The sequence below is a fragment of the Sorex araneus genome, chromosome 2 (assembly GCF_027595985.1).
Source record: "Sorex araneus isolate mSorAra2 chromosome 2, mSorAra2.pri, whole genome shotgun sequence".
NCBI lineage: Eukaryota > Metazoa > Chordata > Mammalia > Eulipotyphla > Soricidae > Sorex > Sorex araneus.
In genome coordinates this window covers 298275410-298300054 of record NC_073303.1, presented here as the reverse complement: position 1 = coordinate 298300054, position 24645 = coordinate 298275410, and the positions used below count along the sequence as shown (strand labels likewise).

At 38.7% G+C, this 24645-nt stretch overlaps 1 protein-coding gene across 5 annotated transcripts in view; it reads right to left on the bottom strand.

Moving 5' to 3' along the window:
* The window catches only part of PEX5L (peroxisomal biogenesis factor 5 like), a 256367-nt gene extending 255599 nt beyond the window's left edge, over positions 1 to 768 (bottom strand). For 4 of the 5 annotated variants that reach the window (XM_004603081.3, XM_055129582.1, XM_004603082.2 and 1 more), the window contains exon 1: positions 426 to 766. In XM_004603081.3, coding sequence (XP_004603138.1) covers positions 426 to 446 — 21 coding nt within the window. In that variant the 5' untranslated portion in view covers positions 447 to 766. Of the gene's footprint in view, positions 1 to 425 lie in introns of all 5 variants that reach the window. The other variant, XM_055129583.1, reaches the window with a different exon arrangement.
* Positions 769 to 24645: the final 23877 nt, after the last annotated feature.

Genomic DNA, 24645 nt, shown 5'->3' with positions numbered 1-24645 from the left:
CGACAAAGCTTTTGCTTTGCCTTCCCTATGATTGTTTGTCCTTCAGTTGACATACATGCCGAGTTGCATCAATAGGATTACAACGGAAACACGGTCATCTCCAGGTTTCCTCTGCTCGGGCTCCTTGATCTTGTTTAAAGAAACAGGCTCAGGGAAGGCACCGAAAACAAACTTCCCGGATCCAACTTCCCCGGTCTTTCTCGCCGCCCCCTCCCCTCTCATCCTCCCCCGACCCACTCCGCCCCCCATCATCACCCCTCTAGTTTTGCCCCTGGCCCGGGACAGACATGTCACGGTCATGTCGCACCACTTCACTTGTTGAATTGCGTGAAGGCAGCACTGGAGCACAGGGAACTTGACGAAGCGCCCTGGCTCCGCACGCGAGCCCCCAGCATCTCTTCCCCGTCGGCCGGCCACCGTCTTACCTGCATGTGTCCCTGGTACATTCTGCTGGGGCGTCCTCAGGGCTCCCAGAGGCCGCCGGCTGCTTTCCCCGCGGAGGACTTGCACGCCCCGGAGCGGGGCGGCGGCGGCGTGCCGGGGGGCGCTGGGCGGCCCGAAGGTTGCAGGTAAGGTCGGGGGCGGCGGCGGCGGCGGCGGCGCGGGCGGCGCGGCGGGCGGCCGGGAACTGTTCTCGGCGCGCGGTGCTGAAAGCGAGCGCGGCGCGAGCCCGGCGCCTCCACTACTCACTCCTCCGCCCCGCTCCCGCTCGCCGCCGGCCGGCCTGCCTCATGGCGCTCTCCCTCGCCGCCGCCAGCCCCCTCCTCCTCCCGGCCCTGACGTGAGCGCCCACACCAGCCGCAGCCGCAGCTGCCGAGCGGGGCGCGCGCCGCCCTCCCGGCCGCGTCCCTGCCGAGCCGAGAGGCCGCCGGGCCCGGGCACGCGCGCGCGCGTCGCCGGCGGGCCCGGGAGCGGCCGCGGGGCGGCGCGCGCCCGAGACGGCGCGTGCGCCGGGGAGCGCGCGCCGGAGGGGAGCCCCCCCCCGGGGGGCTGGGCCTGGGTGGGGGGTCGCGCGAGGCGCCCCCTCCCCCCCCCCGGGGCGGGGTGGGCGGCTGCCAGGGCCGTGCCTGCAGGGGGACTGCCCGGGTGCGAGCGTGAGGAGCCCAGCCGGGCGTCCCCCGGGCGTGCTTAGAGGAGCGTGTGCTTTCAGAAGAGTTTACTTCTGCCAATTCAGCTCTGCCAAGTTACTTCCCAGTACCTTCCCGCACCAGCCCCCGGCCCCGCACCCTCACCCCTGCACCGCTGAGTCCTCCTAGAAAAGAGCGCAAAACCTAGTTGCCCCGGGACCTTTCAGGATTTGTCTTCCTGTCGTTTGCCATCATCTAATAGTCTGCATTTATTCCACATGTTAAATTTATTCTTCTCTCTCTCTCTCTCTCTCTCTCTCTCTCTCTCTCTCTCTCTCTCTCTCTCTCTCTCTCACACACACACACACACACACACACGCACACACACAGTTGCTTCCAGGAGGTCAGGATTAGGAGGAAGAATGTATTTTTTTACCAAGATGTAGCGGCACACAGTACAGCTCTTCGCGGCACGGGGAAGACACCCTGCAAAGATTTGTTTCGTTAATATATCTTACTATTTTTAAAAAATGTAATTTTCAATATTTAATTTAATCTTTTATTATACTTTAGGTCATAGAGAACAGTGTTCTTTAACTTCATAATATTGATGTACAAAGTTGCTGCCTCTCAACACCCCTCAAGTAAGTGCCCAGGACCCTTCACCACTGACCTGATGTCACCTCTGATCAAATCTTCCCTTCCCTCTCCACCCCCAGTTTGTTGATAAACAATGGTTTGGGTGCATACCACTATAACCTCTATTTACCACCACCACCATCACCAACATGCCCCATCCCTTCCACCTCTGCCTTTGTGTTACTTCAGGTCCCCTTCATCATTTCCCCACTCCCCTCTCCTCCATTACAACCTGGTGTTCTGGGTCTGTAATCCAGGGACAGGTCTCCATGGCAAACTATGTTGAGATTTCTCCAAAAGAATGGAACTCCCGTATGAGCCAGCTGTCCCACTTCTAGACATCAACACCCCCATACAAAGACATGAATTCAAAAAGATTATCTTTTATTATCCATATGTTTATTATCATCTAATAGAAAATTCATGAGCTGGCAACCACAAAAGCACATGAACCAGCATGACAGTTATTAGAGCTGAAGATAGAACTCAACACATCCTTTTAAACTAAGTAACTCTTTTATCTAGTCCATATATTCATGAAGTCTCAGGAACTCAAGAGCATCTATGAAAATAGCATCTCTTCATTCATTCAACCACCCATTCGTTCATTCAGACTTACTAAAAGGTAAGCATGTGGGATTATTATGCTAAGTGCTATAACACGCTGATGAATAAGACACATATGGCCCCTATCTCCATAGAACCAACAGTTCAATTTCTTGACAAAAATACATTTTACCACCCCAGAAAAATAAATGTACCTAAAATTGTCTTAAAACAAATTAAACCAAAAGTACTCTACAGAGCTGCCACAATTCCCTTACATCCCCTAAGAACTCACATCTTATTTCTTATAGCCAAACACTTACGCCTCTGTTTTAAACTGTAATCTCTCTATGGTATAAATTATTTACTTAAAGTCTATAAATAGGAGTTTTGTGGGTGAATATACTTGGCTAATTATCAATTCAAGTGTCAGTATCTTGAGATACTATTGATTCACAAAACCATGTAGGAATTTATTTAGCTAGGCCAAAAAAATGTCATCCACTTAAATATTTTGCTATTTTGGTGCAAAAAGAAATGCATATGATCAAGTAGATACACCAATATAAAATCTACAAGAACTAACCATATTTTGCAAACCTTAAATATTTTACGAGACAAAAATTGAACCATTACTATATTTATAGAGTATTTTTTCCAATTAGTTTAAGAGATTTTTGAAATAAGAAAGTGTGACTTTGTTTTGTTACCACAATAATGATGAAAAAATGACTTATTTGTGTAATCTCTATTTTCTCTAGGAATCATTGTGGCAAAGAGGAAAATAAAGACACTAGTCAGAGAAACACCAGTTTGAAAAAGGCATGGTTCTTCTGGAATAAAGTCAATCAGAAATGAATCTGCTTTTCTGACCATAGAAGTATTTGAATAAAAATTAAACTCTGTGGGGAGGATTTATTTGTATGCTTTATTTAATCTTTCAGGATTTTCCAGTGTTTTTATGTTGATTATTTTAATCATAAAATAAATTAAATTAATGTGGCCAGCCTTCTGAAATGAAATTAAAATAAAGACTTAAAGAAAAAATTATAATATGCTAAACACAGACATTTTAGCTATCTTTCAAAACAGGAGAAGAAAATCCTCTAGGTACGGAGAAAGGAATGGATCTTTCTAACAAATGCACACAGAAATCTACATTCAAAGGTGATACTGCTACTATCAGCAACAGTTCAGCGTATAAGAGGCTAGGTCGTAACTGTCCATCTAAAGTCAAAATTGTTCCTATTACTAAGGCAAATACTGATTCTGAGAAAAACCAAGATGATCCACATCTCATTCCTTTTATGTTGTTGTCTTGTACTCTAGGATAAACATGATATAGACCAAATTCCATGTCCGAAGAATGCCTTTTTTAAATCCAGTGACCTTTGTTTCTCAAAGACCCAATCAGCAGCATTGCTTTCCTGGGGGTCATTAAAAATGCAGATTCCTAGGTCTTATCTATGACCATGACCACTGTAAAAGAACCTGCATTAATGCATAATGTAATCAGAACACATTTTAACAAGATCCCCAGGTGCTTTGTATGTACCATAAAATCTGAGCAACACTTTGCTCTAGAAAGTTTATTTGTGTCAAGATATGAATGGCAAAGCCAGCTCTTGCCTTTTGCAGTATCACTTAGGTAATATCAGTATCAAGAGCAAAACAGCACACATCCTCCTCTATTTGTTAGATCCTATCATTATATTTTGAGTGCCTGGGGACTTGAAATGACAGCACACCCCAATTCCTTAGAATGATGCTAATTCTACTAGCAATTTTAATCATTGTAATAAAATTAGTCATGTAAGATCATTGGAATAGGAGCAGAATATATTTTGTATTGACTAAATTAAGATTTGTTTATTAGTAAGTGAATCCTTCTGCATATTAGGTGGTTATTGAGAAGTCAGATTTATTAAATCTTTTTAAAACAGTAATAATAATGATGTCAGTGTTCTTATGAACTTACAATCGGGGATAATAGTCTTTTGGTGATTCAACTATTCTTTTATATTCTGTACAATTAAATCCTACTCTTCAAACATGGTGTAGGAAAGAACGAAGTCAAAATAGCTGTACCCCCAAATTAAAATGACTAATTGGTTTTGATTGCTCAGTCAGAGGGAGGAACAGTTGTTAAAGTCTGCCCAATTGTCCGTTTTGGTCTCTTTCACACATTGAATGGGCTTGACCAGTGTTTGGAGCATTAGATCTAGAAAGACTTTAAAAAGGCCAGAGTTGACGTCAGTCTCAATGAGTGAATGAATGAAGTGCAGCTTCTGTCATATAGCATCATGCATTATAGGGGAAGTTCAGAGTGCAGAAAGATACGTGGACTGTGGTGACTAGAAGATGGCAGCAATGTTTCTCCAAAGGAACAAATAGGTTGGATACTACAGAATGGAGCAGCCTATGATAACAATTGAAATCACGCTAAAATGTTTTATAAATTTTGTATGACAATGTTCCTCTAGTGATTTAATATTACCTGTAATAGTAAACATATTTTCCAGTATTACTTAATCCTGGGGGAAACTATTTAAAAATAAAATTATCTTTTTCTTCTGACTCTTTTTAATATCACTAATATTCTCCTATCTGGGGTTCCCTAAACCTCTTACCAAATTCAAAGGAAATTTGTTTTTTAGTATGTTGGGCTGGGGGGAGGGCTTCTCATGCAGTGATCAAAAGCCTCTGGGGAGGCAAAAAAGTACAATCGAAACAACATCTGCACATGTATGTTCATCGCAGCACTGTTTACAATAGCCAGAATCTGGAAAAAACCCGAATGCCCCAGAACGGATGACTGGTTGAGGAAACTTTGGTACATCTATACAATGGAATACTATGCAGCTGTTAGAAAAAAGGAGGTCAAGAATTTTGTAGTCAAGTGGATGGGCATGAAAAGTTTCATGCTGAGTGAAATGAGTCAGAAAGAGAGAGACAGACATAGAAAGATTGCACTCATCTATGGTATATAGAATAACAGAGTGGGAGACTAACACCCAAGAACTGTAGAAATAAGTACCAGGAGGTTGACTCCATGGCTTCGAGGCTGGCCTCACGTTCCGGGGAAAGGTCAACTCAGAGAAGCGATCACCAACTACATTGTAGTCGAAGGCCATGTGGGGGAAGGGAGTTGCAGGCTGAATGAGGGCTAGAGACTGAGCACAGCGGCCACTCAACACCTTTATTGCAAACCACAACAGCTAATTAGAGAGAGAAAACAGAAGGGAATGCCTTGCCACAGTGGCAGGGTGGGGTGGGGGGGAGATGGGATTGGGGAGGGTGGGAGGGACACTGGGTTTACGGGTGGTGGAGAATGGGCACTGGTGAAGGGATGGGTTCCCAAACTTTGTATGAGGGAAGTATAAGCACAAAAGTGTATAAATCTGTAACTGTACCCTCACGGTGATTCTCGAATTAAAAATAAATAAATTTTAAAAAAATTAAAAAAAAAAAAAGCCTCTGGGGTTCTTCTGGTGATTCTCAGCCAAACCCACCTGCGGTCCAGAGCAAGGAACCAAGGATGTGATGCTGTGCAGGCTCTGTGGTACCAAGGATTGTCTGGGCCCCTCTAACAATGATCAGGAGCCTCCTACACCATACTGCAGTGCTCGGCAGCCTCAGGGCTCTAGAGGCCAGTGATGCTCTAGAGACCATGTGGGGCTGGAGTCTAGCCTGGGTCTCTAGCATGCCTAGCATGCCCTACTGTCTAGCCTGCAGAGTAGCTTGAAATTTTATATCATAAAAACATCTCAATAAGTGTATTAATAAGATACAGCTTCTCTCATATAATGCCCCACACTATATAATATAATGACATAATATCATCCAGACTCTGTTTAAAAGGTATTTGTATGTATATATATACATGTATGAATATGCATATATGTATATATGTATGTATGTATTATACACACATATATATATATACTAGCTTATATACACGTATACATACAATCCATTGCTATCTGACTCTTACTGTAGGTAGTGACATTTACTCTGATTACAGTAGGAAGTTACCACAAACAAATGAACCAATTCACTAACAAAGTTATCTATCTAAAGTTTTAAAACTTATAGGGAGTTCGCAAACACTGTCTAGGGAAAACTCTCTAATAGTCCCTGAATCCTGGCAAGAGGACATGTCGAGTGCTTTAGGGCTATAGCCCCTGTTGTCAGCAGTATTTAACCACGCTCTGTGTGTCACCAGCCTCACAGTCTCCCTGGAGATCTAGACAATCAAGATACCAGTGGTCATTTCTGTGCAACACTTAAGAACTTGGCCATTCCAGTTTTAGTTCATTGCCATTTTATGATATAATTTGTTGGTTTATTATTCATATTACAGCACATATTTCCCGTGGTGTAGAGGTAAAATGTAATTTGTATTTGCTTAAGTACAGACTCCATGTGTATTGCCCATAAACGTATCTACTACTGAGTTTAAGGTTAATAATTATGTAATTGATACTTTACATAATGTTTAGAGTATATAGAAATTACTGATGGATTGTTACATTCATTTTAAAGTTTATTTTAATTAATTTGAAGAAATTATTTAGATTTGATGGACTAAGACGTTTTTAAAAAAATTAGAGTAATGGACTATATCTCTGACTAATTAAAAATCTGCCATCTAACATTTCTTAGGCCCAGAATTAACTCAGCTAGTGAGATGCTTATATGTGTGTCTATTTTTAATTACGACACTGTAATTAAATATCTGAAATTTTAGCAGTGTCTTCTCTATGGCATAGTGGCTCTATGTTGCTATACATTTTTTGTTTTGTATTTATTATTCTTTTTTTTCCAGAATGAGGCCTTACCGTATAGTTTTTCCAATAAAGTGAAAGAAGACAGATAAATGAGGAAGGGCTAGGGAAGCTCAGCCTTTTGCTTCAGTAATCAGAAAAGAAATTGAGACACTTGTTTAAGGGATGTGTGAAGAATGTGATTTTGCATGAATTTATTATGATTAAAATTGAGAGGTTATAGCTTGGGTTTGAGGAAGGAGTTTTTGAATGACTGCTTAGCACAACACTCTTTCTCTTTTGCAGCTTAACAATCATATTTGTGTCTCTTGAGTGATACGGATCCAGGCAGAAATCAGCAGCTCTGGGCAACAAATCATGGATTCCAGGCATTGGCCATTAAGATGGATATCTCATACTTACATTATCTGTAAGGAAGGAACCTGCATGCTTATAAGGACTGTTAAGTCTGTGTGGCAGAGACCTCGTCTTTGTAATTCAGCTGCCTCCATGTCCCCTAGCCCTCAGGAATTTTCTTTAAGTTGCAGAGAGAGGCTGAGGATCTTTAGGTCACTTAAGTAGCAGGATGTACCATTGATTGGACAGTTTTCCTCTTTCTATGACTTCCCAGGAAAGTACTTTCAGATCCTCCTTTTGTCTAGTTGTTTCTTTGGTCTCCTTAATTTATTATTATCATTTCTTAAAGATTCTGTTGCGATTCTCACTGATGCTTTATCCCATGTATGGCCTTAGGTTTCATTTATAAATAAACATTTTCGAGCTTGTGGGATCAATTTGTCTTTTCTCATAAAATGACTTATTTTTTTCTCTGTTACTTAGGAATGAATTTGATCAAGTACCCTTTGTCCTTTGGCCCAAGCCCCTATACCTGGGTACATTTTGAATTCCAGAAACAATACTCACTAAAGAGAACCTCATACTTATTATGCCGAACAGTGTAAGTTCTAGGGTTCACATGAGATTAGGATCTAATTTTTCTAGTTAAGGCCCATAGAACTATATTTATCCCAAACTACATTCATTGAGTCTAAGGGGTGGAAATATGAGCAATAAATAGAACTGCAGAAATGCTGAAATTTACTGATGTTTCAAACAGTTTTGAAGTTCTTAGAATCCTTCAAAGAATCCTATTTTTCTCACTAATTCTCTCAATAATTCTTTGCAAAAAGAAAACTTCCAAGGCTTCCTAGTCTTTGAATAAGTGTAACACAGTAACCCAAATATTTGGTGATCATGTGTGTGTATGAGGGTGGGGAGGCTGTGTTTTCCAAAGCAGATTCTAGAATATATATACTCCCTTTTCCCCTTAGTACCTTTCTAATTAACCTAGGATAAAATATTAAGATTAATAATATAGTAGTATCTATATTAGACATACAAAAGGAATATTAGTACTGATACATAAAAGCTGTATATGTCTTTTAAGAACTATGTCATTGAGCTTTTATTTTTTCATCTGACAAATTGGAATGAATGAGACCATTAGATTTAACTGCAAATTATACAGATAAAGCAAAGTCTCTAAGGCAATTAGTACAATGTTTGTATATGCATTTTATTGAATAACATTGGGTTTTTCTGCTTGCTTATTTTTTTGTTTTGGGGTCACATCTGGTGGTGCTAGGGCATACTCTGACCTCAGGTAATCACTTCTGGCCTACTCTGGGGACCATCTGGGATATCAGGAATCAATCCCTGGAAAGCCATATGTAAGGCAAGTAACCTCCCTGTTGGACTATTGCTCCGACTCCAAAGTAACTTTGGTTTAAAATACTGGATAGGCCTCAGGTGTGCAGTTTTTCATCTCAACAATATTATAATCACTGACACCAGTCACTGAATATTCAGTCACATCTATCACCAACCAATTGACATTCTCTGTCTGTTTCAGTCTGTCTCCATTTCCTTCCCACCATTCTGTTGTCAGAATCTAGCGCTTGCTTTGTTTGTTTATTTGCTTTGTTTTTTATATTCCACAAATGAATAAAATAATACTACCATTTTCACATCACAATTAATAAATGTAACTATTGTGATTATAATTATGGTGATAATAATAGCACTGTAGCACTGTCATCTTTGTTTTTCATTGATTTGCTTAAGTGGGCACCAGTAACATCTCCATTGTGAGACTTGTTGTTACTGTTTTTGACATATTGAATATGCCATGGGTAGCTTGCCAGGCTCTGCAGTGCAGGCAGGTTACTCTTGGTAGCTTGCCAGGCTCTCTGAGAGGGATGGAGGAATCGAACCCAGGTTGGCTGTGTGCAAGGCAAATGCCCTACCCGCTGTGCTATCTCTCCAGTCTGGTGATAACAATACATTTTCCAATTTTTCTTTTCTTTTTCTCTGTCACAATTACCAGATTTAAAAAAAATCAACCAATAATAGCTGGAAATGATCACACTGGACAAGAACTTGTGTTAAAAGTAGGTAAAGGGATATTTCTCATAGCCTTTCAGTATCTGTATCACAAAGTACAATGCCCAAAAGGTTAGAGAGAGAGACAGAGACAGAGAGAGGCAGAGAGACAGACAGAGACAGAGACAGGGACAGAGAGACAGAGAAGAAGAGAGCCTGCCATAGAGGCAGGCTGGGCGGTGGAGGGTCAGGAAGGAAAGGAGAACACTGGTGCTGGGAAATGTACAATAGTGTAGGGGTGGGTGTTGGAACACTGTATGACTGAAACCTAATAATGAACAGCTTTGTAAGGGTCTCTCTCACAGTGATTCAGTAACAAATCAATAAATAAAATTAACCAAATATCAATTCTGATCAAGTCTACTCTTCTAGTATTTTCATATTTGCTAGACATTTCTGATCTCATCTTAAATTCAAGACCACACATCTCAAGTTGGTACCTGGGGCTGCCCAGAAGTAACTTTGCACGAATACCTTCACTGTCCCATGCTCCCAGTTCTCAGTGTTTTATTTCCATGGATGCAGCTGACTAGTTCATTACTTCATTTTTAAAAAATCACAGTAAGTAAACAGAAAAAGAGAAAGTAGGATGCAAAGAGTACAGTGGGTAAGGGAATTTTCTTATATACTGCTGACCTGAGTCCAATCATGGCAGCACATAGAGTTCCCCAAGCACTGTCAGGAGTGATCCCTGAAAATAGTCAGGAGAAACCCTAAACAGTGCCAGGTGTGCCCCAATACTCCTCTTTAAAAACAGAACACCAAAAAATAACCTCCCCATTCTCTTACCATCTCATCTATTAAACTGTTGTATCCATACTTGAATGCTTTACATTCCTTTTGTTTAGAAAGAAAGACTCTCCTCCTGACACCAACCTTTCTCCTTTTGAACAGAATCCTAATCCCTCCTGTCTCAAGGACTTGATGTCTTATTCGTTCTATATATTTTTCACATATTATAATTAGTTCCCACTCATTTTCATTAGCCTAGAATATGAACAAAACATCTGCTTTAAATCTCTAATACATATCATATCTTAACTATCAGTCTATTTCTCTGTTCTTTTGCAGTTATACTTGTTGAAAGATTTGACTATCCTAGCAGTTTGATTTCCCCTTTTCAAATTTATGAAGAATGGCATCTATTCAGGTTTTTGTATACCAAGACTACTTTGCCTAGGTTATTAGCTATGAACTCTCAATTCCCATTTTTTTAAAGTTTGTTGGAAATATTTGATACAGACCATCTCTCCTCGCTTCTTGAAACATTTCCATCACGTTACTTATGCGACAACATTCTCTTTCTGATTTTCTTATTTCAGGACATGCCCTTTTTCCTTCTCTACCACACAACAGCATTATTTCCCTGGAGCTCAGTCTTTGGGCCTTGTCTTTCTCTCCTTTTCTTTTCTGGATGATCTTAACATATCACAATGCTGTTCTTATCCCTGAATTTCAGATTCATATTTTCAACTGCTTATGTGAGATTTTCACTGAATGCCTAATAAATACATTTAGCACAAGCATATCTAACATCCAAATCAAATTATTTTTTCCCTACATTTCCCTGAATCTGTTCTTTCCATAGTTTTCTCTCTGGTGATTTTATTCACGTATTTGTTTGCAAAAAATACTATGGATTTTTCTTGACTTTTTCTTACTATAATATTCCAAATCCAGTTCATCTGCAAACACTGTCCACTCCATCATTTTTTTTTTTTTTTGCTTTTTGGGTCACACCTGGCGATGCACAGGGGTTACTCCTGGCTCTGCACTCAGGAATTACCCCTGGCGGTGCTCAGGGGACCATATGGTATGCTGGGATTCAAACTTGGGTCGGCCGCGTGCAAGGCAAACACCCTACCCACTGTGCTATTGCTCCAGCCCCTGTCCACTCCATCTTTGAAAGAAAAATTCTTCCCCTCCCATGCTCACTCTTTCCTTGGTCTGGTTGCTCATCATCTATAACCTGGATACACAGTAGCCCCCAACTTGTCTTTCTGTGTCCCCATTTGCCATTCTATAGCTTATTCTCCATAGAAGCTAGCATATATATATGTATATATATATATATATATATATATACATATATATTCTTGCTAAATCCTTTTACACTCAAATAAGAATATTTGGGACTTCAGCACTACATGATCTGTCCCAGTGACTGCTGATATCTCTTCTCTTACACTTCATTTTATTCATCAGTCTGCTATAGGCACATTAATCTTCCTGTTGGACCTAAACCACCAAAGCTTAAATTTGAATATGAAAGGGGCTTCCTCAAGTTAGGTATTCAGTCAGGTCACCATTCTCCATTTCTTCATGACCTTAGTCAAAAGTCATTGTCAACAAACATAGCATCCTGTTCTTTCTATCATAAATAGCACTCTAATTAGTCACAGTGCCTACCTTTATTTTCATTAAAGTTATCACAACCTTCATCTGTATTTTTCTATTTGTTCATATATTGTATCTCTGTGATATTATAATCTGTAAGAAGAAGTATATATTTGGTCTTTTCTCCATTTCTGGCATATTGACATAACCAATGGAATTCTAGCAATGAGAACATTAAGGTATCTATTGTTCTATAAATGAGGTTACTTCATAAAAACACTGTAAAAAAGCCTCCATAAAAATATGAAAGTGCAGAGCCAAGGAGATAATATAGCAGGAATAAAGCTCGCTTTGCATTTTATATGCTACTTGTTGGCACATAGGTATGTGTCTATATATATGTATATATAATGGATATTATTCTACAATATATATAATTTTGAATAATTATTTGCTCATAGAATTCCACAAGGTTATGTTTAAACTGTTGTCAATCCCCTTTAGGGACTGAAATTATAAAAAATATGTATTGTAGGTGCTGGAGGACAGCTTATGGAAGAAGAGAAGAACTGGGCTGGAGCAATAACACTTCGGGTAGGGTGTTTTCCTTGCACGCAGCCAACCTGGGTTCAATTCTTCCACCCCTCTTGGAGAGCCTGGCAAGCTACCAAGAGTATCCTGCCCACACGGCAGAGCCTGGCAAGCTACCCATGGCGTGTTCGATATGCCAAAAACTGTAACAAGTCTCACAATGGAGATGTTACTGGTGCCTGCTTGAGCAAATCATTGAGCAATGGGATGACAGTGACAGTGACAGTATTATCTTCTATTTTAAAACAAATAAAAATATATAGTAATGAAAATAAATGTTTTAATTTAGAAAAAATAGTCCCGAGAGCATCTAAAATTTCTGGTTACAAGAAATTCTCTTGGGATTACTATTCTTTCCATGCCAATCTTGTGTCACAATGACTCCAGCATACAGATACAGGCGGGGGTCTGTGGGATCATTATTTTCTCATTAGATCACCACAGTGAGATCAGTATCTACCCTCACCTACAATTCTGTGTAAATAATCTAAACATTCGTTAGTGGTTATCTATTTAAACATATATATTTTTTGTGTCTTTGTTTATCAGTTTATCAATCTCATGTCTTACTCTGATATCATCTCATCAACTATTTGAATTCAGATAATATAAAATAGCTCACAAGATCCTTAACATAGGAAGGTGATACTGTGTTGGTTGATGAAGGACCCACTGTTGAGGTCCTGGATCTCTCTCTCCCTCTCTCTTCCTCTCTCTCCCTCCCTCTCTGTCTCTGTCTGTCTGTCTGTCTGTCTGTCTGTCTGTCTGTCTGTCTCTCTCTCTCTCTCTCCTTTTTTTCTTTATTTGCATAGTCAGGCGTGACTATGCTCAGGGCTTACTCCTAGCTGAGATCAGTAATGACTGCTGGTGGTATTCAGGATGCCATATGCACTCGGGGATTAAATCAGAGTCAATAGCATTCAAGGCAAGTGCTATTATACTTGCCCATTTGAGGGTCTCTTGACACTGGAAAAGGACGTAAGTCATATTCTTAGGCCCCAGGACTTCAGCAGTGTCCCTGATGAGTCTGTATGCTGCTCATTTTCTCTGCATGTACTCAGTAACACTCTCATTACTGCAATGAGTTCTTCAGATATCAGCAGAAGCCTAGATCATGAAAGCTTAGGGACAGATACTTTATCCTTCAAAGTAAACAATAAAAAAGTCATATTTTGCATTTTCATTTCTTTTTTAAATAAGTTTTATAACTGAAATTGGTGGTATTTGAGGCTTTTTTAATGTTTGCTAACCAAGTTTCTTGGATTGGAAAAAGATTGCCTTCTTTCATGCTGAGAGAAGCAAAAATGGAAATTATCCCCATTGTTGCTTGAGGATTTATTGAAAGTCAACAAAAGCAGTGTGCATTTGAGAAAGTTCTTCTATAGATATGATCACATGGGGCCAGGTGTCTCTAATCCATTAAAAGGATTCATGGGACAGGAAGAAAAAACTCAGGTTAACCCCTCAGGAAATTTGGAAAAGGGCCTTTTTTCTTCCTCAAGGTGCATGTTTTTAATTTTTTCATCGAGTATCCATTCAGCCTACTTTTCTGGAGCAACATGCCTGGTTTACCCTTGTCCATCTTTCACTTTCCTGAGAAATAAAATTTACATATTCCATGTCCCATTGCCTTCAGGTCTAAATGTTGGATAGGTGTGTGAGAAGAATCCCTTGCTATTTCTAGGTTCTTTAACTTCTAGAGTTTCCTTGTGTCATAATATTCGGTTCATATGGTACAAAGTATGCATAAGAGCCTAGAATCCTTTCAGCTATTATATCAATGTAAAGTTATGATCTTGTTCTTTCTGTTAGTCAAAATTTTTCGAGTCTATGCTGTTCACTTAATGAATATGGGCTTTTGTTTCTTTGTCTAAGGTTTAAAGATCAAGACTCTGAAGTCATCACTACCATTAAATATCTAAGTTAGAAACATGGCTAATTGCCATTCTAGAAGTTTCTCGAAACATTTCTTCAGCACAATAAAGTCATTAATAATCGAAAAGTAATAATGACAGAACTGTGTGGGAGAAAAAAAGCACTGAGGGAGCTTTGGTTGTCTTCAGTTTTGGTGTTGCTCTTGAATAAAACTGGAAATGGCATTCTGGGAGAAATATAATAGAAGATCTATACTGGTGTGCATATTCCGTAGGCTCTGAACTCGTTGAATAAGTTGGAGTTTTAAAAAGAGGGTTCTTTATTAACAAACAAAGAACAAAATAATTTGAATTTTTAGAAAATGATCTTTCTTATGTTATGCATCAAGTAACTTTTTTCTCTTTTAAAAATTGTAGTATTCCTCTCCCTATAATATTGACAGCCTTTCCTGTTCCCCAAACAATCATTATTTTAGCTCTTTTTAGGCATTTGTGTGTCTCTTTGAGAAAACTACAGTAGGTATTCTAATACACTGGTCTACGATAGGTTTGAGTATCTCAAAAACAGCTGGATATCAATATCTGACATATCAATTACTCTTAAGGACTCTGGGACTTCTGTGTTTTTCCAAGGAGCATCCATAAGCATCCCAATCAGCTAATATACTTAGAACACATGTTTTTTCCCTGGCTTTCAGCATAATCTGGAGCAGAGATTAGGAAGAGTTCATAAGAAAGGGAAATTTTGATAGGACTCAGATTTCAACAAGCTATTTACATTATCTTTACTTGTGCACACATCATCTCAAGCCATATTCACCCAAATCCATAAATCTGTTGAAGAGTCAGGAAGTAGATTAGAGATGGCCTCTCTATATCTTTGACATTTCTCTTGAGAAGTTGAGTATGTGTCACTTCTTAAGTCTGGGTTTTCCCTGTGACTATTTTAACCAGTAAAATCTGGTTAAAACCAGCAGAACCCAGGACTCCTTCTGGGTTTAGTTCTTAAGACTATGCCAGCTTATCTTTGGCTATTAGAACAATTTCTCCCAGAGCTCTGAACTGGGAGAAAGTGCACCAACTACTCTGAGATGATCACATAGAGAGACCGTATGTAGGTACCTTGAGTACTGGCCCAGCAGATTATATTCTTTCATAAATCCTGCTAATGTGCAGATATGAATAAAGTTCAGTTCTTCAGCGTTGCCCATACCCAAGTTGATCATCATTGACTGATGATCTTACCATGGAGCTGATGTGTTATCTAGTTAAAAGCTTCCTGATACAGGGATTGTTAAACTCTAATCAAGGGTGGTTGTTTTAATACACAGTGTAGCAGGGTGATTTGTTATGCAGCCTTAGTTAACTAGAATTATTATTATTCCATTTGGCGGGGGAGGGATGTTGGTGTTGGGGATGGGCCACCCTGGGCTGTACTCAGGATTTATTTCTGGTTCTGTGCTCAGAGATCACTCCTAATGATGCTCAGCAGACCATATGTAGTGCTGTGAATCAAACTGGTGTCAGTAGCATGCAAGGCAAATGCCTTATCATTGCAATGTCTCAGGCTCCAATAATACCATTTTGTAGATGAATTTTGACCTAAGGTTCAAAGGGCTGTTAAGACTTGCTTAAGGACTTGGATATGGAATCCCTAGTAGAAATATAATCTACTATGCCATAAATCTTCTTTATGATAATAATACTTTTTTACCCCAAGGAATTGTCTTTTTAATACCATGACATATGCAATTTATCATGACTTGTTGCACTGTTTTAGAAAGCTTGGGGCAGAATTTAAAGCTTGGTTATATTAATTATGCATCTTTAATTATTCTTAGATGTCTGGTTTTAATTTACTAACTTATCTGTGTCTTATTTAAACTGGCTCAAATGTTTTTTTGAAGAAAAGTAGGACATTAATAAATTCAATAAAATGTTAAACAGCACCGACTCAATTGATGGCCTTGTTTTAGGAGTAATAGATAAAATACAGAATACATAGATAAAACATTATATGAAAATATGTTACTCATTTATTTGAAATTTAAATAAATTTTGCATCTTATACTTTCTCTTGATGTATGAAAATTTCAAAAAATTCCTTTACATCTATTAACTCTGTACTCTACTATTTTAGATGAATTTCAGCCAACATTTAAAGCTCAAATTTGCCTTAGTGAGAAATAGCAAACAGATAATCAGAATTCAAACATATTTATGTCACCCTGACTAAGGGAGTGTCTTTACCAAATATTAGTCCCAGGCAAAAACTAAATTAATTATTTCCATCCTTTTCCACCAATGTTCTTGCCTATGTCTGTCTTTAGTCTTAGAATCCATTTTCACAAAACCTTGCTCAAACTAGTTCTTACTCTCTAATCATTTGTGTATTAAATATGCATTAGGCACAGTAAAATACTGTTACCAAGGGGCAAAACCAGAAAAGGGCCATGAAACATGAGGAAGGACTTACGATTATTCACAGAAATAAAATGGTGCATTTTTGATTTTACTACATGCAGCACCACAGCCTGTGAGACTTATAAAGAATGTTCAATTTGAGCAAAGAGTTGACAGATAAGAGTTTTCCAGATGAGCAGGTGTGGTGGGGAATAGACAAATGAAACAGCAGGTAAAGTCTGGAATGTTCCATGTTCTGGATTAAAGGGGGATAAATAAAGGCTAGAAGAATGTTCTATGCTCACCACTATACCACTAATACTGGACTGGACTGGAGTGATAGCACAGTAGGTAGGGCATTTGCCTTGCATGTGGCTGACCTGGGTTCGATTCTTCTATTCCTCTTAAAGAGCCCAGCAAGCTGCCGAGAGTATCCCACCCGGATGCAGAGCCTGGCAAGCTAACCATGGTGTATTTGATATGCCAAAAACAGTGACAACAAATCTCACAATGGAAATGTTACTGGTGCCCTCTCAAGCAAATCGATGAACAACGGGATGACAGTGCAACAGTACTACAGAAGAAAGTTGGATTAAAAGGTTATACCACGAGTCATGATAGCTGGTTTTATAATTCTACAGTTTTTCAATTTCCATTGAAACTTCACATGCTCACATAAAAATATGCATTTTCAATGAGAAATGTGTACTATAAAGGAGTTGTGACATACCAACTGGAATCCAATGTAAACACCATCAGTACTCTTAGTACTCACATTCTCCCTTGGAGCTTGGGGTAGAGATGTGATGAATGAAAAAAACTTGATGTGGCAAAGGTTAAGAAAATTTCCTGACCTTCGTTCATAATGCATTTGTCGTATTAAGCTAGCAGATCAAGTGCTCTTTAAAGTTGAAATTCTTGAATGCCACTGACCCTCATAAATATTTTTAGGCATTGAAGCAGAAATGCTGAAATTTATCATGCATAAGAATCACTCAGTGAACTTAATAGAAACTTAGGTTTACTGGATTGACTCCCTAGAGATTTTGAGTCTGAAAGTACAGGTGTTTAACTTATTTCATTATTTTTTTTTTGAGTCAGCATTCTAGGTGCTTCTGATGCAGAAATTTCTTGAACAATATTTTGAGAATCAGGGTTATACTTATTCTTATGCTGAATCATCATGACAATCCACAGCTTTCTGCACTCAGAGTTGTTTGAGAAGGATGGAAAAAAGCAGGACTATAAAGGTAATCTTTGTTACGGATTCAGGAATCTCTTTATATGGGCATTTGGATAGCAAATTTATTATTTTTAAGGTATACATGATTTGACAACTACATAGTATATATCATGGTTTCTGAAAATGTCACATATGAACTCAGTGATCTCAACATTTCGCCATCAAGTGGATCAATTGTATTTAATATAGAAATAAGTGAGGTGAACCCAAACTATACAAAAATCCACAAATTGATAAAATTAAAAACCCGAAGAGTTTATTATCTGGAGGAACAAAATTTATAACTAAACAAACCTAAACATATGTAAACCTATGTTATACCTAGATTTAATGTAGATATAACACTTTGGTATAAACATTTGGCCAACAGAAACAAAGGGAAAAGATTCATAAGACAAAGAGTCTTTGAGACATGTGCTGATATCAGACTTGTCCTCCTTAACAGTTTTTTAATATAGTTAATGTAAGTTTTCTGAGTGTTCATATTTTTAAGTTCATATTTTTAAGTCATATGAAAAGATACAAATTAAGATCTTGAATTATTTTCTGGTTAAATTACATTTTTATCATTAAAACTACTTTGTGAAGTCAGTAGAACATGATTAATTAATTAATTAATTAATTAATTTAAAATTTTATTTTATTGAATCACCATGATAAAAGTTACAAAGCTTTCCGGTTTAAGTCTCAGTCATATAATGATCAAACCCCCATCCCTTCACCAGTGCACCTGTTCCCCCACCAAGAACCCCAATACACCCCCCTCCCACCCAACCCCCCACACCTGAGTGGCCAATGATCTTCACTTTATTCTCTCTATACTTTCGATACATTCAATATTTCAACAGAGAACTAACTATTATTATTTGGAATTTTCCCCCAACAATCAAACCTGCTGAAAAGGCATCATTTGATAGTTTGTTTTCCATTGCTGAGAATGAAGATTATGGGAGCTCGAGAGGCCTCGCGAGTGACAGTGGCTTCGCGGTTTTGGATTTCTGTTGTTTTAGCTCAGCTCACAGTCTAGATGCATTTCTATAAGTCTCTGGGTGCCAAAGTGGGTTAGCAGACCTCCCGGATCATAGTCTTTAAGGAGCAGAGGGGCCGTGTTGTGCGCAGCTGCTCCGGATCTCATCTGGGCCGAGGGCGTAGAACATGATTTAGAATCACAAAATAGTCACTCTTTTTCCTTCAATGTACTTTTTATTTTTCACTTCTCCCCATTGTATGAGGAAGTGATCTTTACTTACATTTCACTGAAGTATTGTACTTGTGTACTTGTGTACTTGGTTACTTGGTTACTAAGTCAACTCTAGCTATCTAGAGTTAAAACATGTCCCGACAAATGTCAGAATATTGTTAAGACTCTGAGTTTTCCATAAAAAAGGGGGCCTTAATAAATCACTTCTATGTGGGAGTATATAGAAGTAATATACCTATCTTTTGGGGATAGAAAGTTACAAGCTTGGGGCTGGAGCAATAGCACAGCGGGTAGGGTGTTTGCATTGCACGCAGCCGACCCAGGTTTGATTCCCAGCATCCCATATGGTCCCCTGAGCACTGCCAGGAGTGATTCCTGAGTGTAGAGCCAGGAGTAACCCCTGTGCATCACCAGGTGTGACCCAAAAGGCAAAAAAAAAAAAGAAAAAAGAAAGTTACAAGCTAAACCTAGACTTGTTAATAGCAGTATTTATTTAAAAAATTAAACCATTTATGTCCATTATAATAGAATAAATTTTTGTTTGGCACAAAATTTCTCAGCTTTACAATAATTAGAAGCCTGTTTATATCTGCATAGAGTCTGGAATTTTGAACTCTGTAACTTGAGAGCATTATAGAATTGCCTTTATTTGCAAAGTGACCACCTGTACTTTTGACTATAAGTGAACATTCTTTGAGTTCCTTATTGTTTCAATACACAATGCTAGAATGATAATAGTTTCAAATTTAACAGTGACTTATGAGCACAATGCCTGCAGATTCAGATGAACTTACTGTTGCGTTGTTTTTTTTTGGGGGGGGGCGCAATTTATAGCTGTGCTCAGGGCTCACTCCTAGTTCTGAACTCAGGGACTAGTCCTGGCAGGGCTTAGGGGTCTATATATGGTTCCAAAGATTGAACTGGGATAAGCTGTGTGCAAAGAAAGGCATCTTACCCACTGTGCTATCTCTCTGGCCCTCAAATGAACCTTACTGATCTGCATAAAACTATTCCTACATAGCCAGGGCAAATGCCATAGCTTTGAAGTGATGCAAACCCACTGTTTCTTTCTTCTGAAGTCATAGTTTAATCAACTTAATATCTATGACTTAGAAAATAAAGAATGGACAGAAACAAAATCATTGCCCAATTTAAGTTTTAAGACATTATTTACTCTGACTGGGTATATTACTCAGTAGTAGTGAACATGACCCCTGATGCTTCCAAAAAGAGGTATTATATTAATTCCTCTGTTATATTTTTACTCTTGCTCACACACCTGGCTGTCTTCCCCGGGTCCCCTTGGAGGGGATGGGCTCCAGCTTCTCTTCTCGCCTTGAGCAGAGCTCCCGGCGGCCGAAGACCACCGAAACCTAGCCACAGCCATGCTCAAAGCCCCTCTCCACACATTTGGACAAACCTCACGCATGTAGGTACCGGCAGAGGAACGCAGGTGTGTGCAATCCCATCAACGGCCAAAATCCTGAGACTTAAAAGCAAGCTCCCAGAAGTGTACAGGCCATGTGGCCGCTTTGTAGCCATGCGATATTTTTTAACCTACTTTTCCCTCTCGGAGAAACTACCAAGCTACCGAGAGCTTCCTGCCCACATAGGACAGCCTCACAAGCTTCCCATGGTGTCTCCATATGCCAAAGCCAGTAACCAGCTGAATCTCATTCCCCTGACCCTGAAAGAGCCTCCAATGCGGCATTGTTGGGAAGGCCGAGAAGAGAGAGGCTTCTAAAATCTCAGGGATAGGACGAATGGCGAGGTTACTGAGACCGCTTGAGCAACTCGACCATCAATGGGATTTCATGATTCGTGATTCATGATATTTTTATCCAGATATTATAGAGTGATATAATTAATTATTACTTGCAACAAAACAGTATTTTAAAAGTTGTATTTCTGAAGAGTATAATATTTGCAAACATGAAAATTCTCACAATATAATTTTTAGACCTTTGCTTAACTGTGTCTGTAATAAATCTTAATTAAACAGTATTGGAAACAGAAAAAAGGTCAAGTCAAATAATTTATGGTATAAATGCTCAATAAATTGGGGGCTGAAGGAACTTTCTTCAACATAGTTGAAGATATTTATCAAAGATATTTATCATAAACCCACAGCAAATATCTTACTCAATGGCAAAACAAACTGAAAGTCTTTCTTCTAAGATCAAGTACAAGCCAAGGTTGCCCACTTTAACCATTACTATTTAATATGACATTCTTTTCCATAGCTATTAGGCAATAAGGAGATATCAAGGACATCTATATCAGGGAGGAGGAAGATAAACTTTTATTTTATGCAGACAACATAATAGCACTGTAGCACTGTCATCCCATTGTTCATCGATTCGCTTGAGTAAAATGTCTCCATTGTGAGACTTGTTGTTACTGTTTTGGGCATATTGAATACTCCACAGGTAGTTTGACAGGCTCTGCTGCTTGGGCAGGATAATCTCAGTAGCTTGCCGGGCTCTCCAAGAGGTATGGAGGAATTGAGCCTGGGTCGATCACATGCACCCTACCCGCTGTGCTATAAGGCTCCACACAAAAAAATCTCCTAGAAGCAATATACCTTACAGTAAACTGGTAGGTTACAAAATCAATGCATAGAAATGTATGGCTTTTCTATGTGCAAATAATGCAATAGATGAGAGACAAATTAAAAATAAATACCATTAACAATTATGCCTCAGAAAAATCAAGTACCTGGGAATCAGATTAACAAGAGGTGAAAAATTTACACAAATAAAACTGCCAAACACTATGAAAAAAATTAAAAGGGGACATGAGTAAATAGAAGTACATTCCCTGTCCATGGATTAGAAGAATTAATATTGTCAAAATGAAAATATTTCCCCAAGCACTACACAGATTCAGTTCAGTCCTTATTGAAATAGCCATGGCATTTATTTAAGGTATAGATCAAATATTCTTAAATTTTATATGGACAACAAAACCCCCTGGATAACCAAAAAGAAAATTCCAGGGAAAAAATGATGGGAGTACTTTTTTCTCAAACTATTCTATAATCTATAGTTATCAAAACAGTGTGGCACTAGAACAAAGACAGATATTTAGATCAGTGGAACAGGGTTGAGAGTTCAGAGATAGATTTTGAGGTATATAAATATTTAATCTCCAATAAAGAAGAAAGAAAAGTGAAGTGGAACAAGGAAAGCCTCTTCAACAAATACTGCTTAGAAAACTGGCCAATCGGATGCGAAAAACAGAACTCAGATACCTTTCTAACACCAAGCACAAAATAAAATAAAAATAGATTAAATATTCCAATATCAGATCTGAATACATAAATTACATTGAGTTAAACATAGGCAAAATACTTCAGGAGATTAAAACTAGAAGTATATTCAATAATATAAAACTATTGGTAAAACAAAATTAAGAAAAGATAAACCAATGGGATGATATAAAACTACGAAGTTTCTGCACTACAAAGGAAATGGGAACCAGAATAAAATGACACACCACATGCTGGGAGAAGATATTTGCCCACCACTTTTTGGATAAAGGGTTGATATTCAAGATACATATAGCATTAGTTGAAAACTCTACAAAACTATAAAGCTCAATCCCCCAAAATGGGTGGTAGTGGGGTGAAAGATGAAGAAATTTGCTCAAATAAGACATACAGTTGGCCAAAAGATATATGCAAAAAAATTGCATCACATATCAATAAGAAATGAAAATCAAAACAACAAACATCATCTTACACCAGTGACACTGACACTCATCACTAAGAACAACAAAAAATAACCCTTTACAGATTTTGAGAAAAAGGAATCCTCATTCACGCTGTTGGGAATGTCCATTGGTCCTGCTGTTTTGGAAAACAACATGGATGCTCCTTTAAAAAAAAAACACCCTAGAATTAGTTTTTCATACCAGCAATTCCACTTCTGGTCATCTATTCTAGACTCCAAAAGTTTTATACTGAAAACATATTTGCACTCCTATGTTCATTGCTGCACTATTTACAATTACCACATATCCAAGATCAGATGGCTGGATAAACTGTGATCCATTTACATAGTTGGAACCATGAAATTTTCTGCCATGTGGATGGAGCTAGAGATACCATGACGAGAGAAATAACTCAGAAGAATACATAGACACACAATGAGCTCTCTCATTGTGGGATATATGTGAGATAAAAAGAAACAGAATAGGAGAATAACAAATGTCCAAAGGCAATAGATTCTGAGAACCTGTTTGTAACAGGAATCTTCCCACTGAGTTGGGGGTGGTGGATGAGGGACATTAAACAATGATGGAGGGAAGCGGACATAGGAGGAGGGTGTGGTGCTGGGAGAATCCATGTATAAAGATTTACTAATAACAGTTTGTAAACCACAGTGCCACCCCCTCTCAGATGCCAATAATAGGAGTTTAACGTCACCCATCACTAGAAAATGTTAATTAAAACCACAATACAACAACACTTTGTCTAAATTTTGGTGAAGATACAGAGCAGCAAAATGTTTATACTCAGCCAGTAAGAATGTCAATTAGTACAACTGTTTTTGAAAATCTGTTTGATAGTTTTGCCTAAATTTATACATATTCTAGGCATATCCAATAAACCAGCAATTCTACTCCTAAGCAAAAATCTAACATATATATACATATACATATAAATTGACCACAGAAGATATACAAAAATGTTCATAATAGAACAATGCACACAACTATGAGTACAAATAAAGTACAGGCATATATAACAATATAAATTTTACAAATATTCTTCCAACTTAAATGTTGAAAAAGACAAAACACTATATATAAATCAAATACCTACTATGGAAGTCTAGATAGTGATATATATTTTTGTTAAAAGGTATGATGAAAGGGTCTATGGAATGAAAAGAAATATGAGGTGTTAATAGTATGCTGAATATTCATTCAGACGCTAGAAACTGGTTTGGAGGCATGTAGGCATGTTTGTAAAAACTTACTACATGTAAGTAAGGACACAGAAGTCTTGCAATTTTCTTTATGCTTTATATAACAGCTAAAAGTTTTCCACATGAGGTACATTAAAAAAAAATTCAGAGAAAGAGAGCCGGAGTGATATTATAGCGGAGAAGGCGTTTGGCTTACAAGCAGCCACCAGAGTTTGATCCCTGGCATTTCAAATGGTTCTCCGGGCACTGCCAGAAGTGATTCCTGAGTGCAGAGCCAGGGTCTGCACTGGGTGTGACCCAAAACCAATAAATACATTAATTAAAAATCCAAGAAAAAAAGTGAAGTTCATAGCTCTTATTTTTCTCTAGTGTTGTATAGGCAAATTTTAAATGTTTGCCTGTTGTGGCTCTATCTTTGACCACCCCCACGTGTTGCTTAGGGGGGGCACTGTGGGTCTCTCCAAGTGATTGTCAGTCAATGAACTTGGCCAATGACTCAGTGCAAGAGCCCAGGATGTGGTGCTTTTCAGGTCTTGTGGTGCCGGGAGCTGTGAGGGCTACACAGATAAAGCGAGAGGCCATGTGGTGCTGGCAATAAAACC